We start from the raw sequence: 19,787 nt of genomic DNA on the forward strand, positions 1-19,787 counted from the left end.
TATCTGTAGTGTTTACGATCATGGTTTCCTCGCGGCTTGCCACATGTACCTGTACCCAAGGTGGATTTCAGCAATTATAGATATCACATTGTCTAGTGTGGGTCTGACACCTTTCATACTAATGTTTCTTTACCCTGTAATGATCATGATACACAACACTACAGCCTCTTGGTCGTTTATAGTCTCTCAAGGTTTTCGTCCTCGCAGGCAAATGCAATTTGGTCAGTGTGGACTATGCCTTCAGTTAGACCAAGTCTGGAGTAGGGGCCCGAGAGCCAACAGGTATATTGAGTGAGGTTAGGTATATGGTCATGGCCCGTACGTCCGACACGTGAGGGATTCCATAGGAACTGGGTGTGTAGACCACTGTTATCGTCTTCTATAAGCAGGGAGTGAATGATCGAGGGAACAGTGTCATGGAGAGCCCTCCTTCAGGTGAGTGTTGCCAGAGCTGGCCTGGGGTCAGAGGGGATTACAGCGTGTACTTGGAGGAGATGTTTCACTGCCATGAGTTCGCAGTGGGCACAGCTGGACTAAGTGCTAAGTTTTTCTTGCTGTGAGAGAGTGAATAAGGTTGTTATTACTGTAAAGAGTATAGGCATCACCGGTCTTACCGTTTTCCCAGCAAGGATCCATCAGCATGTATAAAGCAGTGTGTTGTCTGTCAGTTATGGTGGTCGGCACAATATGTGTACTTATCCGCGTGTTTCACAGTCAAAAGTGGCAGATATACAGGAAGTTTTACGGAGTCAGTACACTGGTTTAGACATGATGTACTTTATGATAATTAGTTGAATATCAAGTAATGAATTGTTGTTCGTTGATTATATCACAGTAATGTAGCAGTTGACATGCCAACTTCTGTACAGAAACTCGACAATATGAGATCCAGAGCTGTTTTTGGAAACGTTGATAATAATCAATAATTTTTGTAAACAAAATCTTGCCAGAGAAGATGCATAATGGGACTTTGTGGTCAGAGTAATGCGGGATGGTAGAATGAAACCTGTGAGGTAGCGGTGGCGAGATGAGGTCAAATGAACGATGACGATTGTGAGGGAAGGTCTGGTTTTAAGAATGTTGTAAGAAAAGTGAGAGGAAGTTAAGCGAAGGAATGAGAGTTACCGTGAGTACATGGGAGTCAATATACATATCTGAGGGCAGTGATGATGAGGGATAGGTCATGTCAGGGAGAGTGTGGTCAGAAGAGTGAGGAAGAAACTAGGGAGGGAATATAAACTAACCATGGCCAGAAGAGTTCCAGTGAGGGTTTGTGAGGTAATGGTAGAGGTGATTCGGAGAGCCAACGAGTCTGGAATTATGGTAGGGGACACAAGAGATTGGCAGATAAAGCTATGAGGAGAACTCAGGTGAAGGAACATAGGGCAGGGTTGATAAGGTCAGGTCAGGTCAGGGAGGGCCAGGCGAAAGATAATGAGGGAAGGTTAAGTGAAGAGTATGAGACGATGGTCGTCATGAGAAGTCGAGTGAGGATGACTGAGGTCACGAGAAGGTCAGTTGTGAGAGGTATCATTGTGACCAAAAGATGAGGGAGATTGAGGTAAAACATGTGACTATGATGAGGGAGATTGAGGTAAGATATTGTGACTATGATGAGGGAGATTGAGATAAGACATGTGACTATGATGATGGAGTGTGGAGTAAGACATGTGACTATGATGAGGGAGTGTGGAGTAAGACATGTGACTATGTTAAGGGAGTGTGGAGTAAGACATGTGACTATGATGATGGAGTGTGATGTAAGATATTGTGACTATGATGAAGGAGATTGAGGTAAGACATGAGATTATGATGAGGGAGTGTGAGGTAAGATAAATGACTATGATGATGGAGTGTGAGGTAAGATAAGTGACTATGATAATGAAGTGTGAGGTAAGACATGTGACTATAGAATGAGGCACTAATGACCATCACGTACCACACAGTAACATACACTCCACTGTAGGTCATTACCTTCCACTTACACACACACACACACACACACACACACACACACACACACACACACACACACACACAGACACTGATAGAAATTCCTCCTACATTTGACTTTTAGTCTCCACGTACACTGACGCTGGTTGACAGTCTGTATGATACACGAACGAACGAGTTTCATCCATTGAGATACTACAGTTAAACTCCCATCTTCAACAATAGCCAAATCTCCATCTAACATTAATGATATTAATATTTTTTTTCTTCAATTCTAGATACAAGGGGAGCTTTGGCAGACGTAGCAGTGGCCATACAAGGTAAGCTTTATCACTTGTTATCTGGTCGAGACAAGTCACACATCCTCTACCGCTTCTGAAACTACAATGCCCTTCCCCAGTCTGATGCTCTGTACATGCCTTCACCCTCTCAAACAATACCCTCCCATGTATTTTCCAGGAATACTCAACAATGTATAATAAATACAAATATATATATATATATATATATATATATATATATATATATATATATATATATATATATATATATATATATATGTATGGATTTGTATGTAGCATTTATGGATCTGGAGAAGGCATATGATAGAGTTGATAGAGATGCTCTGTGGAAGGCATTAAGAGTATATGGTGTGGGAGGTAAGTTGCTAGAATCAGTGAAAAGTTTTTATCGAGGATGTAAGGCATGTGTACGTGTAGGAAGAGAGGAAAGTGATTGGTTCTCAGTGAATGTAGGTTTGCGGCAGGCGTGAGTGATGTCTCCATGGTTGTTTTATATGTTTATGGATAGAGTTGTTATGGAGGTGAAAGCAAGAGTTTTGGAGAGAGGGGCAAGTATGCAGTCTGTTGTGGATGAGAGGACTTGGGAAGTGAGTCAGTTGTTGTTCACTGATGATACAACGCTGGTGGCTGATACGGTTGAGAAACTGCAGTTGGTGAATGTGTTTGGTAAAGTGTGTGAAAGAAGAAAGCTGAGAGTAAGTGTGAATAAGAGCAAGGTTATTAGGTTCAGTGGGGTTGAGGGACAAATCAATTGGGAGGTAACTTTGAATGGAGAAAAAATTGGAGGAAGTGAAGTGTTTTAGATATATAAGGAGTGGATCTGGCAGCGGATGGAACCATGGAAGCGGAAGTGAGTCACAGACTGGGGGAGGGGGCGAAGGTTCTGGGAGCGTTGAAGAATGTGTGGAAGGAGTGAACGTTATCTCGGAAAGCAAAAGTGGGTATGTTTGAAGGAATAGTGTTTCCAACAATGTTATATGATTGTGAGGCATAGGCAATAGACTGGGTTGTGCGGAGGAGGGTGGATGTGTTGGAAATGAGATGTTTGAGGACAATGTGTGGTGTGAGGCGGTTTGATCGAGTAAGTAATGAAAGGGTAAGAGAGTTATGCGATGATAAAAAGAGTGTGGTTGAGAGAGCAGAAGAGGGTGTATGAAATGGTTTGGTCACATGGTGAGAATGAGTGAGGGAAGATTGACAAAGAGGATATATGTGTCAGAGGTCGAGGGAACGAGGAGAAGTGGGAGACCAAATCGGAGGTGGAAGGATAGAGTGAAAAAGATTTTGAACTATTGGGGCCTGAACATACACTAGGGTGAAAGGCGTGCAAGGAATAGAGTGAATTGGAACTATGTGGTATACCGGGTTCGACGTACGTGCTGTCAATGGATTGAACCAGGGCATGTGAAGCGTCTGGGGTAAATCTTGGAAAGTGTTTTGGGGCCTGGATGTGGTAAGGAAGTTGTGGTATCGGTGCATTATACAAGAAAGCAAGAGACTGAGTGTGAACGAATGTGGCCTTTGTTGTCTTTTCCCAGCGCTACCTCGCGCGCATGCGGGGGGGGGGGGGGGGGTGTCTTTATATGTGTGGCGGGATGGCGGCGGGTATGTATGAATGTATGAATATGTACATGTGTATATATGTATATGTCTGTGTATGTATATGTATGTATGCGTTGAAATGTATAGGTATGTACATGTATATATATGTATATATATACATATGTATGTGTGTGGGTTGGGCCATCCTTTTGTCTCTTTCCTTGCGCACCTAGCTAACGTTGGAGACAGCGACAAATTATAATAAAAAAAATATTTGTGAGTATTTTGAAGGTTTGCTGAATGTGCTTGATGACAGAGTGGCAGACATAGGGTGTTTTGGTCGAGGTGGTGTGCGAAGTGATAGGATCAGGGAGAATGGTTTGTTAAACAGAGAAGAGGTAGTGAAAGCTTTGCGGAAGATGAAAGCCGGCAAGACGGCGGGTTTGGATGGTATTGCAGTGGAATTCATCAAAAAATGGGGTGACTGTGTTGTTGATTGGTTGGTGAGGATATTCAGTGTATGTATGGTTCATTTCCCATCAGGCGATCATATCCGAGCGGTAGCGCTCCCGCCTGTTGCACAGGGGTCCCGGGTTCGATCCTGGCTGTTGGAGGTTAGTATGTTCTATGAAGATGCGCGTTCATATGCACTTTGTTCGTATTCATATACCTTCGCGTTTTGCAGTTAAGTATGGTAAAATGCTATCTGCTGGCTGTGTGAGCCTGATAGGAAATGACCGGTGTAGACCCCGTTGCTCAGCAACGTGAGACGAAGGGTATTCAAGTACATAGTATTCGAATAGTCATTTCCCTATTAGGGGCGATCATAGCCTAGCGGTAGCGCTCCCGCCTGTTGCACAGGTGTCCCGGGGTTCGATCCTGGTTGTTGGAGGTTTGTATGTGATATCTATATATATATATATATATATATATATATATATATATAGAGAGAGAGAGAGAGAGAGAGAGAGTGTGTGTTGATCGTCATTTACCGCTTTGGCGAGTTAGCGCCAGGATATGACGAAGAACAGCTGTGGTAGTTGCTCACATCCTCTTTCTTTCTCCCCGTCAGTAGAAGGTGAGCGGGAGGACCAGACATGGCATGATCAAAAGCAGACTGACGATAGGAGAGTAACGTAGTCCCTCTTGCTAGAGGGATCCCCTGATCATAATGACCTCCAATTCCTCCCTGTGATTAGACCACTGGATGTGAACTTCATAAACCCTAGTGTTCAGCTCTTAGAACTCGTCATGATAATCGTTCCTGATAGGTTTGGACACTGTGATACACTAAGTGGCATCATCCTTAAGTTCAATGTGGCTGTTTCTCTTCTGTATTATCTTCCAGGTGCCAACGAAATGATCACAGATCTCTCGCAAGCCTTCAGTGCCCACATCTCGGAGTACGCCTCAGCCAGAGAAGGTAATGTCCAAGAATTCCACATGTGACGCAGGTCTTTGGGGCGCCTCATTGATGTCTAGTGAATCCATGGGTGTTGTGCTACGTCTTGTGGCCGCCTCTTTGGTGAGGGTTATCAACACAGCCTTTTGTCCACGGTGTTGCCAGACTCCGCCTCTCGAAGTTACACCGTCAGTGATAGGTCATCCTATACGAGGCTCTGTATCACTGGGCGTAGCGTCTCGTAAAAGAAATTCTGTCTCAAAAGGAGTCAAAACTTCACTGCTACTGGAGGTAGCGCTGTCCTAGGTTGCAGGAGCCTTCAGAAAGGTCCTGGGAACTATGTAATGTATGTACTGAAATACGAAACGTAACATCTTATGTAATATCGACTCACTAGGGTCTGACTAAGACCCTTTGCGACCCCTGTAATTTTTTTGCGCTACCGCTCGCAGGATGAGCATAGGGTGCACAATGAATTTGCCCGGGGGACAACAGCACAAATCAATTACTCCATAACCTCTCCGGCTCATATGCTAAGCCGACATATTAACCTTTGAAGTAATACTGAACTTCTTCACCGTACCACTAGACTCTGTTTGCCATAGGATCACGGGGTTACAAAACTTTGCTGATCAACTTACACCATTAAACCTACAGTTTAACTATCTAACCTAGAGGTGGTCTTGTTGTCATATTTCTCTTACACCACCTTGCATCACACGCTTGATCAAGAGGTGTTGTGGGAATACGGCCGATGTGAGAAAGACACGTCCCCATGTCAGGTCACCATAACCCACGTAGCGGCTCCTCAAGCCTCTCGTTTTCCATCTTGTCTGAAAGCTTTGCCCTCGTGCGCAAGAAACTCACTTGATCACGTCCAGCACAGACGACCGTAGAGACACGCATACAATGATTGTGGACGACCTACCACAACCACCAACCAACCAATCAACAACTTGGTGATTATAGGCCGTAATTGTTGATCTTGTAATGATTCACAACGACCTCGTCCGTTACTGTCAACCGTTGCTATTTGTCCGTTACTGTCAACAGCTGCTGTTTGAATTTTTAAGATTAAGGATCTGCTAATGAAGAGAAGGCGCCATTTGATCAAACGTGCATTTCTCTTGTAGTTTCCCCCCCAACGTCCATTTAGAATCGATAATAAACGCCATCAGTCATGATTATTTACACGAAATATTACAGTCAACAGTTTACCTCAACTCTTTAAGAGCCATTCAGTAGTTGCTGCTAACTACATCCATGTAAGAACGTTATATACGGATTCTATCGTCCTCCTGTAACAATGATGGTGAGATGTATTCTGTGAACTCGTGACATTGCGACAGTCACTGTTACAAGTGTTTATCTCCGGCAGAGTAGATGCTGGCGTGAAGGAGAGCATCATCAACATTCTGCTACGGGAGATTGAGGAACTGGAGCAGAAGATCGCTGACCTCGAGGACGACGCTTGCCAGCTACGAGACCAGATAGTGGAGCGAGACCAAGTGATCGAGCAACAGAAAACGAAGATACAGGAACAAGAGGGGGCGCTACGAGAAACAGAAGATGCCTTACGAAGGACAGGCGTGGGCCGGAGGGAGAAGGAGATGCTCATGGTAGGAGACCACCGTCAGATAAGGGAAGACCATCATCTCCAGGTCGACGACGAAGGCCAGGGGACCACAGGGAGAGTTGCCATATACCCTGACGTGTGCGCGTCTTACTTGCTTCACATGAAGCAACGCAGGCAAGAGATCAGCGACTTGAAGACTCAACTTCGAGAAAACAACAAGAGGCGCCTGAGCCAGGAGTCCCACAACCAGCAGCTTCAGGAGGATAACCAGCGTCTACAGGAGGATAAGAACGTCCTGGATGAGGAGCTGCGAGCGTGTCAGAAAAATATAACAGACAGGTGAGTCATCTTGAGCATTGATCCACCGTCTCGAAACTTTGGATATGAATTCAGATTCTAAAATCCACTTCTGATCCAACATTAGATATGAAGTGATTTACGAGGGACACCTTTCACTCTATACTGTGAGTTAATGATAGAATAGATTACTGAAGTGTTCTCTTTGTTAATGATAGAATAGATTACTGAAGTGTTCTCTTAGTTAATGATAGAATAGATTACTGAAGTGTTCTCTTAGTTAATGATAGAATAGATTACTGAAGTGTTCTCTTAGTTAATGACAGAATAGATTACTGAAGTGTTCTCTTAGTTAATGATAGAATAGATTACTGAAGTGTTCTCCTTTTCAAAGATTGCTGTAATCTTAGGACATATGTTCGTGCAAGTGTCAGTTCACCTTGTGTACTCTATGAAGCCACCGACAGAGCTCGCTCAGTCTCTCTCTCTCTCCCTCTCTCTCTCTCTCCCTCTCTCTCTCCCTCTCTCTCTCTCTGTCTCTCTCTCTCTCTCTCTCAGGCCAAATGTCAAAGCTTACTTCACCTGAAGCTTTCCTGCGAAGCGGTTCCAACGTGGACCAACCATCTGTGCCTTCGAGTAAATGACATTAAATTACGTTCAATGACATCAGTTGGATTTGGAATGTAAGTGACATAATTTCTTGGTGCTTCACTATACAGACCGTCAACCCCCTCAACCACACACCAATTTTTGACCTGACCTACACCATACAGAATCTTGGGAGACTCGTTTTTATATGACTTGTTGATTATAACCAGCAAATTGGTTTGTGGTTGAGGGTGTTGACCGTCCGTATAGTGAAGCACCAAGAATTATGGTACTTCCATTTACATCCTAGTGCTTTGTGGTCTATAACACAACTGAGAACCTTAACTCCCATTCTTACACCTAAGGTAACGTTGTGGACTTCTGAGCAGTTACCGGAAACAAGGCGATTGGAAAAGGGTTGGAGCGGTGACATGAAGTGGGAAGGTGATTGGAAACGGGTACTATCGGCGACGTGAAGCGGGAAAGTGATTGGAAACGGGTTGGAGAGGTGACGTGAAGTGGGAAGGTGATTGGAAACGGGTTGGAGCGGCGACGTGAAGTGGGAAGGTGATTGGAAATGGGTTAGATCGGTGACGTGAAGCGGGAAAGTAATTGGAAACGGGTTGGAGCGGTGACATGAAGTGGGAAGGTGATTGGAAACGGGTGGGAGCGGTGACTTGAAGTGGGAAGGCGATTGGAAAAGGGTTGGAGCGGTGACATGATGTGGGAAGGTGATTGGAAACGGGTTGGAGCGGTGACGTGAAGTGGGAAGGTGATTGGAAACGGGTTGGAGCGGTGACATGAAGCGGGAAGGTGATTGGAAACGGGTTGGAGCGGTGACATGAAGCGGGAAGGTGATTGGAAACGGGTTAGAGCGGTGACATGATGCGTGAAGGTGATTGGAAACGGGTTGGAGCGGTGACGTGAAGTGGGAAGGTGATTGGAAACGGGTTAGAGCGGTGACATGATGCGTGAAGGTGATTGGAAACGGGTTGGAGCGGTGACGTGAAGTGGGAAGGTGATTGGAAACGGGTAGGAGAGGTGACGTGAAGTGGGAAGGTGATTGGAAACGGGTTAGAGCGGTGACATGATGCGTGAAGGTGATTGGAAACGGGTTGGAGCGGTGACATGAAGCGGGAAGGTGATTGGAAACGGGTTAGAGCGGTGACGTGAAGCGGGACGACGGCGATTTCGACCAAAGTGAATCATTTTTCAATAAACTATTTTTTTTTTCATTTTAAATTGACGGATTTTCCTTGGCTCGTTAGTGACCGTGTTTACCAGGGGAATCTGATGACATGAATCGTATTTTCCCCCCCCACTTCTCCTCTCCCTGAACAATAGAGGGTGAGAAATAGAATGAAGGAAAAATTGCCAGAGACGAAAAAGAAACGTAGGACGTGTAGGGAAATTCTAATCGATGGTGGTCATGTAAGGCCATCCTTATTGGCTGGGGATCGTGGCTTGGACCCATCCCTGGTGATGGGTGTCTGTCTGCTTGGACCCATCCCTGGTGATGGGTGTCTGTCTGCTTGGACCCATCCCTGGTGATGGGTGTCTGTCTGCTTGGACCCATCCCTAGTGATGGGTGTCTGTCTGCTTGGACCCATCCCTGGTGATGGGTGTCTGTCTGCTTGGACCCATCCCTGGTGATGGGTGTCTGTCTGCTTGGACCCATCCCTGGTGATGGGTGTCTGTCTGCTTGGACCCATCCCTGGTGATGGGTGTCTGTCTGCTTGGACCCATCCCTAGTGATGGGTGTCTGTCTGTAGGCGGCTTCCGTCTGCACTCGGTCCTTCTTGTCCTCTGTATCTGATTATTTTTCTTTCTGTCTTTGAGGGGAAGTGTGACCTTTCTGTTCTTGTGAAATTTGATGTAGAATAAAATAAAAAATTGTATACTGTTGTTAAGATATTAATCTATATGATGGGAAATGACAACAAATTTCACTTTTAAGTACTTTTGAACTAATGGGTGTTTATATAGCCATGTTAATGCAGTTATCTTCCATTGATCATATATATATATATATATATATATATATATATATATATATATATATATATATATATATATATATATATATAGCTTGAGCTAGGTACCCAATTTAGCGACCAACCTGTAGTGGTGGATGAATAGCTGGGTTGACTGTGGACCGACTGCCGCAACCAGGATTCGAACCTATGCGCTCGACCCTGGGCGGCCTGTGAATGCGTCACGGTCGGGATGGCTTATGTATACAAGCCGTTATTCAGTAAAGGTATACACTACCTTTACCTTGACTAATGCAGAGTTACGATCACCATTTCTTTTGGGCCAACAGGATAATTGTGGACTGTGCGGATTACTTTCGCCAGGGTGTGAGGGAAAGTGGCGTCTACCGGATCTATCCGAACAGGTGAGTTCTGGCTTCGATGTTCGCCTCAAACGTTCCGCAAGTGGGCTGGGCTGTGGCCATATACATTCGGATGTGCAGTACAGCTGCGGTTGGCTCAAATTATCTTATATACAGTGTTGGTATTTTTTTGATGGGTCTCTGTGTTGTCAACCTAAGCTTTTACACCAAACAGCTACGAACATGTGAACTACTGAATGCGCTTGCTGAGTTCATTGTTGTGGTCAGTGATAAGGACAATGTTCTTTGATTTTCTCAAGGTAAAGTAGTCGTTATGGTCTGGTAATTGGTTTCATCACTAAGCTAGACTGATGATTTTTTCTTTGTTTGATTTGGTTAGATGACCTGACAGCGTCCGTGTGACTGGATGAAAGACCTGTCTGTGTTAATGGCTTTGACTGTATGAGCAGAGGAATTTCTGGCAGTGTTTAGGAATGTATTTGTAACAAGGTGACATGATTGGGCGGTCCACATATTGTTCATAGGCCTGACTGCAATTAGGGAACAATATGAAAACCAGAAGAGAGATTATCTTCAGGTTTAGGTCTGTACGTTCTAGAAAGTCTGTGGATATCAAACTTAAAACTTGTTTTAGATGAATATCGATCATCCACCGAAAATAAAACTTTCCACTCTTCTCAGTTTATCCTTATTGGTTTTCTTTGGTATGACATCCTGTTTTCTTTGGTAAGACATTAAGCAGACATTCGTTACATAATTCCACACTTATATGTTCGTTCGTCTGGACTCCAATAAGCTTTCAGGCATCATATCCTCATATGAATGTTTCTGATATCTAAAGTTTTTCATCTTAATCATATTTTCCATTTGATACTCAGCCAATTCTAAAAGCACTAACAACACAAGTCCAACTCATCACACGTCGTGTTATGATATGAGTGCAACTTGCTCTTTGAAGACACTAAATATTAACTCCTTAATCTACTGCCCTGCATTAAACTCACACAGACAAACACGCATCACCACATTTGACCTGTGATTCTGCCTATTGGACGTTCCCAGTTTACTGTGCGCTGCTGAAGCAGGAATAGGGGAGAAAGAATACTTCCCACGTATTCCCTGCGAGTCGTAGAAGGCGACTAAAAGGGGAGGGAGCGGGGTGCTGGAAATCCTCCCCTCTCAATTCTTTTTAATTTTCCAAAAGAAGGAACAGAGAAGGGGGCCAGGTGAGGATATTCCCTCAATGGCCCAGTCCTCAGTTCTTAACGCTACCTCGCTAACGCGGGAAATGGCGAATAGTTTGAAAAAAAAAAAAAAAAGAATATATATATATATATATATATATATATATATATATATATATATATATATATATATATATATATTGCAAAAGGTCTCAGTGGTGCGTGTGATATAGTATATGCTGATAACCATGAGGAAAATGAAACACGGTTAAGTTCCCAAGTGCATCTTCATGTAATGATCACATCGTCAGGGGAGATACAAGAATGAGATAGAAGTCGTAAAACAGTCAGTTGATATGCAAAGAAGAGACGTAGCTAAGACGCCAATGTTAAACAAGCGTTACAGGATAACTCTCTGCTGCATCAGTTTAACGTGTGAGAGAGAGAGAGAGAGAGAGAGAGAGAGAGAGAGAGAGAGAGAGAGAGAGAGAGAGAGAGAGAGAGAGAGAGAGAGAGAGAGAGAGAGAGGCGTATGTATACACAACTTTAGCTTATGATCTAGTCACATGGATTTTTGCTCCTAGAGTATCACACAATTTCTCATCTTCATCCCCCTCATTTCCCCAGTTCGACTGCGGGTTTTAGAGTGTACTGCAAGTTCGAGCACGGCCAAGCGTGGACGGTGTTCCTCTCCCGCCTTCTCCAGACGACACAGGTGAACTTCGCCCGGCCCTGGCAGGACTACAGGGACGGCTTTGGGGATCCTATTGGAGAACATTGGCTGGGTACGTCAAGTCCACCCGAAGGTCTCCTCGTATCACTGGAATTCTTAAGCTCTTTCGAACTGAAATGATGATTATAATGATAATTCTTATGACGCTGATTATAGCACTGCTACTGATACTACTACTATTACCACTATTTCTACTACTTCTACTACTACTATTACTACTACTACCACTACTATTACTACTACTACTACTACTACTACTACTACTACTACTACTACTACTACTACTATTATTATTATTATTACTACTACTACTACTATTACGACTACTACTACTACTACTATTACTACCACCACCACTACTACTACTAACACTACTACTACACGACTACTACTTCTTCTACTACTACTACTACTACTACTACTACTACTAATTTTCTTTCAGAAAATGCCATTCGGGTGAGGTTAATTGTTCTCAATGAGTCGTTGGAATTCATGATGTTCCGTAGGACAGATGTTAGATGTAAATACCAGAAAGCTCCAGTTTGTTCTTGGTCAGACTGACGTTCCTACTAGACAAGCCAGTGCATGGAATGATAAATGTCTTCACTTACAGGGAATGAACACCTCCACCTACTGACCAGTGGAGAGATCTCGTACACACTGAGGGTCGACGCTAGGAACCTACAAGGGGAACTGCGGACTGGGGAGTGGATGTCCTTCAGTGTCAGTGATGAAGCCAATGGGTATGTTGTGGGCAGACCTCTGGTTCGCCCGCCAGGTACCTGAACATTGACACAGTCATCCATTGCCATGTTGTACCTTGTCATGCCATGACTTGTTATTCTGTAACTTGTCATACAATTACTTCTTATGCCGTAACTTGTCATACCATGACTTGTTATGCTGTAACTTGTCATACCATGACTTGTTACGCTGTAACTTGTCATACCATGACTTGTTATGCTGTAACTTGTCATACCATGACTTGTTATGCTGTAACTTGTCATACCATGACTTGTTATGCTGTAACTTGTCATACAATAACTTGTTATGACGTAGCTTGTCATACCATGACTTGTTATGCCGTAACTTGTCATACGGCGATTCGCAATGCCACAATTTACCATTTCGTGCCTTGCCAAAGCATCATCCACAGTCAATGCTATTTCGTAAATGCCATGCGATTCCAGGTTGTCTAATGTGATACTTTGCCGTTTATATTATATTGTCAGAAAATATCTTGTTCTATTTTGCCGTGTTACACAGGTTTTTGCTATGATATCTTCCAATAGTTGTTATTCATGTCGTGTTTTGCTTTGCAGATTCTTGAGCACTTCATCAAATACCACCATTTCATATATGAACACCTTACCACATAGATCCCATACCACGTAAAAGCACCGTCACATTCTGTTACTGTTTGATAACCAGCAACCAAATTTCCCACCTGCACCAGCTATAGATATGTAGCTTTAAGAAAAGGGGACTGAGCCTTTGAGGAAATGTTCTCACTTGGCCCCTTTCTCTATTCCTTCTTTTGGAAAATTAAAAACGAGAGGGGAGGATTTCCAGCCCCCCTGCTTCCTCCCCTTTCAGTCGTCTTCTACGACACGCAGGGAATACGTGGGAAGTATTCTTTCTCCCCTTATCCCCAGGGAATATATATATATATATATATATATATATATATATATATATATATATATATATATATATATATATATATATATATATATATATATATATATATATATATATATATGCAGATAACCACGAGGAAAATGAAACACTATAAGTTCCAAGTGCACTTTCGTGTAATGATCACATCGTCAGGGGAGATATAAGAATGAGATAGAAGACGTAGAACAGTCAGTTGATATACAAGGAAGAGACGTAGCTAAGACGCCATTGGTAAACAGCTGTCACCAGATGGTGGTGTTCGGGTTGGTGGTGTTCGGGTCTGGCATCATGTTGTCATAAAATCTTTCTCATGTGGACAGGACAAGGAAATGTTTAAAAAAGATTTTCCTACAACAAAGTTATCAGGTTTGTATAAACCTTCACCAATATTAATGTTGTGATTCTTTGTGTATTCAATAAAAGAAGATTCAGTGATATTTCTCGTGATAAAGGAGTTACAGTTGATAACTGAATTAGCGTTACTCCAGCCAGTACATTGGTCATGATTTTTAATCTATGTTGCTTAAGTCTAACTTATAGATCTTGACCAGTTTGCCCAATATAAAAGAAACTACAGTTTTTACAAAGGATTTTATAAACACAGCCTACAGAATTTTTTGGTGAGTTTTTAAGATATTCTTTATAGTATTGTTATTGCTGAAGGCTACATTTACATTAAAGGATTTAAGTTACCTAAGAAGTAACGTAAAATTATCAATAAAAGGGAGAAGATGTATTCCACAGGGTCCAAGTCAAAGTATTCTAGATCTTTCATTGATAAATCCCTTCAGTTGGCAAAGAAATCATTTTATATAGTTACACCCAAACCTCCCCTTGATACCAAGAATCTTTTAGTTCTCCCTTTTATTGATAATTTTACATTACTTCGTAGGTTGCTTAAATCCTTTGATTAGATATAGCCTTCAGCAATAACAATATGATGAAAAGAAATCTTAAGTAAAAATGAACAAGAAAATCTTGCGGGCTGTGTTTACACAATACCTTGTAAAAACTGTAATATGTTTTATGTTGGGCAGACTGGTAAGGATGTTTATGTTAGGCTTAAGCAAAATGAGCATGATAGAAGAACAGGACAAGAATCTAATTGTACTGACTGGAGTAACATTAATTCAGTTATCAGCTGTAACTCTTTTACCACGAGAAATATCATTGAATCTTCTATTATCAAATGCACAATCATAACAATATTAGTGAAGGTCTATACATACTTGATAGCTTTGTCGTAGGCAAACTTTGTAAACGGTTCCCTCTCCTGTCCACATAATACAAATTTAACGACAGCATGATGCCAGACCCGAACACCACCATCTGGTAACGGTTGTTTACCGATGGCTTCTTAGTTACGTCACATCCTTGTTTATCAACTGACTGTTCTACGTTTTCTATCTTATTCTTGTATATCCCCTGAAGATGTGATCACTACACGATAATGCACTTGGAACTTATCGCGTGCATCCCCGTAGATCTTACTTAGCACGGTCGGTGATGGATGTAATCCTCCTCCTCCCTCCCTCTTCAGGTATTCCCTGCGTGTCAGAGGCTACAGCAGCGTCACCAGTACCTGGGCGATGACATGAGCTACCGCGATGGCATGGGCTTCTCCACCCTCGACAGGGACCAAGACAAATGGCCCGGTGGTAGGTATTACCCCAGCAGCATGGCGAGGGTGGTGGATGCCACACATCCTCTTGTACTGCTGCTCTCAACTGAGAATGGGTTAACTTTTCATCCGAGTAGTTTGTGAATGTGTCTATGAATGACCTAGTTACGTTATGATCGTACACCTGTTGAGGGATATTAGACTTGGGTTATTAGTGGCTGTTAATGCCTGAGAGTTGAATGATTCTGTTTGATTGATGATCACAAGTATTGGGTGAAGCACTTGGGTAGTTAAAGGTTATATTTTACAAATTAAATGTACTAATTCACCCATAGGTGAAAGGTAGCAAGAAAAACTGAAAGCAGGAGTCAGGAATTTATTCTCTTCAGGATTCGATAAAGTCTCCTTCAGGAGAAAATCTATCCTCCTGAAGAAGGTGTTGTGGAAACGTGTTGAGAAGAATCTAAAGTCCTGACTCTCAGTTGCAGTTTTCGCTGCTACCTTTAACATATCTGTTGTTATGGACGATGATAATGGTTCACTTGAGGTTATAGACATATGAGTCACGAGATGGCATATGGGGAGGTTAAAGGTCGTGTAAATGTGACTGGATGTATGGATGATCTGGCTTGTCACTGCTGATAAACATAAGACTCTTGCATTTGATGATATTTACGAGCGGCTTTGGACGTGTGACGGGCGACGGTCATACCCGTGGTCGAGTGCTGGGCTGAATGACGACGTGTCTTGGTCCATAACTGTAGGTATATATCCTACTTGGCAGTGCAGAGTCAATGGTTCCGAAGACTTGGTTCAAAGACTTGTCCAGATAACTGGTTGAGAACAGGTTTATTTTGAAATGGGCGGGCCGAGAAATGACGCTGATGTCCAGTACTGTGGCGACGCTGACAATTAGTGAAGGTGAGAATGTAGTGAAGATGTAGTTTTATTGAAGAGAGCAATTTTGGTTTGATAATGATATTAGCAAAATGAGCATGGATTATAACATGTATGTGTATGTTAATTTACCACGATAAGTGTTTCATTTTCCCCGTGGACTCATAGGAATATACTTGATCACGCGCAAAATTGTGATCCTTTCCAACATATATATATATATATATATATATATATATATATATATATATATATATATATATATATATATATATATATATATATATATATATATGTCTTTTTTTTTCATACATATTCGCCTTATCCCGCGTTAGTGAGGTAGGGTTAAGAACAGAGGAGTGAGCCTTAGAGGGCATATCCTCACCTGGCCCACCTCTCCGTTCCTACTTTTGAATTATAACAGGAGGGGAGGATTTCCAGCCCCTACTCCCTTCCTTTTTAGTCGCTTCTACGACACGCAGGGAATACGTGGGAAGTATTCTTTCTCCCCTAACCCCAGGGATATATATATATATATATATATATATATATATATATATATATATATATATATATATATATATATATATATATATATATATATATATATATATATATATATATATATTACATTTATATATGTTACATTTCACAGGTCACTGTGCAGGTAGCCGTCGTGGAGGTTGGTGGTACAAGTATTGTAGCTGGGCCTCCCCGACAGCCCCTTTGAGCAGCGACGACGACGACAGATGGGCCGTGATGTCGTGGGCGTACTTCACCCCAGGGCACAGGGTCTGGACCACTCTGAGGGAGTTAAAGATGATGGTCCGTCGTCGCTGACCACCACCACCAACACCCCTCCCCTAGCGCAAGGTGGTGGCGGTGGCACACCCACAAGACTACGGAGGCTGAGGTCAAGTGACTCCTCTCTCAGTGGTCGTCCTCCGTTGACCGTTATTCTCGCTATCCAAACTCCCGTGAGTCACTCACTGCTTGTGTTATCTTGAACTGCGCTGAAGGAAAGACAACGTGTAAAAGAAGACAAAGAAATAGTGTTAGAAGATAAGGTGCTGTTTTTTCTGAGAGGCGGGAGAGTTTTTTTATATGTGACTCACGTTCAAGGAAAAAAAGGGGGGTGGCGTTGGCATTGCTAGTAAGAGCACTGTCGACGGTCACAGAAAACCCCAAGGCAGTTCATAGGTGATGGTATGAGCGGTACGAGCAGTACCAGTGAGCTATAAGCCTCTTGCTTGGCTCACACGAGGCAATGTGAGTGGTAAGGGCAGTACCAGTGAGCTATAAGCCTTTTGCTTGGCCTACAGGAGGCAATGTGAGTGGTGCGAGCAGTAGCAGTAAGCTATAAGGCTCTCGCTTAGCTCACACAAGACAATGTGAGTGGTAAGGGCGGTACCAGTGAGCTATAAGCCTCTCGCTTGGCCTACAGGAGGCCATGTGAGTGGTAAGGGAGGTACTATTGCTTGGCCCACAGGAGGCAATGTGAGGGGTCGGCAGAATCTGTGAGCTGCTAACCTTTATCCAGCTCACTCGAGGCAATGTGATGACGGAACCGTCTGATGTTGGTAGCTCTCCAGCTGGTTCACAGAAGTCCTCTTGAGTGGTTCGAGGGGACAGCAGTCAGCAGACAGCCCCCCCACCCTTCCCCTCTCTCTCTCTCTATCTCGCTCGCACGTGACACCGTGGGACATGTGGAGAGTATATGTAGGCTGAGAGAGTGTCCTTCACATGCTCCGAGCCGACGGAGGCTGGGTTGATCATCAGGGGAGCGTCTTTGAAGTGTTCGAGTCTCCCTTGACCCACACAAGTTGGTGAAGGCCTCACCTTGTAGCTGATAGACCAACGTTAAACTCACATAAAGCTGTTTGTGTGGTGAGAGCAGCACCTGTACCTTGTGGACACACACACACACACACACACACACACACACACACACACAAGGCGCTGTGAGTGGTGTGGGCAACACCTTTAACTTGGCAGCCAACTATACCTGGTAACACGCAAGGCATCATGAATGCCAACATTTTGGATTTGGTTGGTCTTCATTTTGGCTTTATAAGGCAGTGTAAGTGGTGAGAGCAGGCAGTACCAGTGAGCAGCGAGGCCCTCGCCTGGCACACGCATGGCAGTGTAAATGGTGAGGGCAGTACCAGTGAATAGCCAGAGAGACATTCCTCTGGCGCACACAAGGCAGTGTAAGTGGTGAGGGCAGTACCAGTGAGCAGGGAGGCCCTCACCTGGCGCACAAGAGGCAGTGTAAGTGGTGAGGGCAGTACCAGTAAATAGGCAGAGAGGCATTTACCTGGCGCACACAAGGCAATGTAAGTGGTGAGGGCAGTACCAGTGAGCAGGGAGGCTCTCACCTAGCTCACTAGGCAGTGTAAGTGGTGAGGGCAGTACCAGTGAGCAGGGAGGCTCTCACCTAGCTCACAAGGCAGTGTAAGTGGCGAGGGCAGTACCAGTGAGCAGGGAGGCCCTCACCCAGCTCACAAGGCAGTGTAAGTGGTGAGGGCAGTACCAGTGAGCAGGGAGGCCCTCACCTGGCTCACAAGAGGCAGTGTATCCACTTCTATACATGATAATTCCGAGCGGCTTTTTTGAAGGCTCAGGTGGGCCTGGCCTAGGAGTAGGACCAGCCTAGTTACATGATGATCGAACGGTAATCGAATGCAATGAGAACGTACACTATATAGTGAACAGTGCACCCCTGTGTGAACTTCCCATACATTACATACACAATGCACGTACAATACATGAACATACGACCAGAATTTCAAAGAAGCATATTTTACTAGGAAAAATCGTACTGCCGTATCTGTTTATAGAAAAAAACGTGATGAATACGGCAAAAACGTAATGCAATTGAACCATGTTTAATCTTCGGCACATTTGATCGTAATGTAAATACGTCTTATGACCATTTGAAATGTGACAAACTGTTAACTGAAATGATTATTAAGAATTATCCACCAGAATAACCCTGTCCACACACAGTGTATAGAGAGGAAGGTCAGATGTCAGGTCACATAATTAGTGGCCACCTGCACTCCAGGGGGATTAATGAAGCCCCGCCTCACTGCTACCTCTGTGCTTTTAAGGACCTCAACACCTGTGTCTCCCTCACTCTGTCTGAGGATGTAATAAACGAAAGTACTCACCTTTTTTAAGTTCTCTTTCCATTGGTGATTGTTTCATATACCTCTTCGCTGTGAAGCAAAGGTTCTTCATATATATATGAAGGAACAGAGAAGGGGGCCAGGTGAGGGTATTCCCTCAAAGGCCCAGTCCTCTGTTCTTAACGCTACCTCGCTATCGCGGGAAATGGCGAATAGTATGAAATATATATTATTTTATTATTTTGCTTTGTCGCTGTCTCCCGCGTTAGCGAGGTGGCGCAAGGAAACATACGAAAGAATGGCCCAACCCACCCACATACACATGTATATACATACACGTCCACACACGCAAATATACATACCTATACATCTCAACGTATACATATATATACACACACAGACATATACATATATAAACATGTACATAATTAATACTGTCTGCCTTTATTCATTCCCATCGCCACCTCGCCACACATGTAATAACAACCCCCTTCCCCCTCATGTGTGCGAGGTAGTGCTAGGAAA

The 19,787-nt window shown here is 43.5% G+C and overlaps 1 protein-coding gene across 1 annotated transcript in view; it reads left to right on the top strand.

Moving 5' to 3' along the window:
- The window catches only part of LOC139750638 (uncharacterized), a 23,118-nt gene extending 3,822 nt beyond the window's left edge, over nucleotides 1–19,296 (top strand). Inside the window, 9 exon segments of the mRNA XM_071665313.1 lie at nucleotides 2,232–2,273; nucleotides 5,146–5,220; nucleotides 6,583–7,114; nucleotides 9,984–10,058; nucleotides 11,828–11,985; nucleotides 12,547–12,676; nucleotides 15,154–15,194; nucleotides 15,197–15,271; nucleotides 16,787–19,296. Coding sequence (XP_071521414.1) covers nucleotides 2,232–2,273; nucleotides 5,146–5,220; nucleotides 6,583–7,114; nucleotides 9,984–10,058; nucleotides 11,828–11,985; nucleotides 12,547–12,676; nucleotides 15,154–15,194; nucleotides 15,197–15,271; nucleotides 16,787–16,971 — 1,313 coding nt within the window. The 3' untranslated portion in view covers nucleotides 16,972–19,296.
- The last annotated feature ends 491 nt before the right edge of the window (nucleotides 19,297–19,787 follow it).

The sequence above is a fragment of the Panulirus ornatus genome, chromosome 10, assembly GCF_036320965.1.
Source record: "Panulirus ornatus isolate Po-2019 chromosome 10, ASM3632096v1, whole genome shotgun sequence".
Taxonomy (NCBI): Eukaryota; Metazoa; Arthropoda; class Malacostraca; order Decapoda; family Palinuridae; genus Panulirus; species Panulirus ornatus.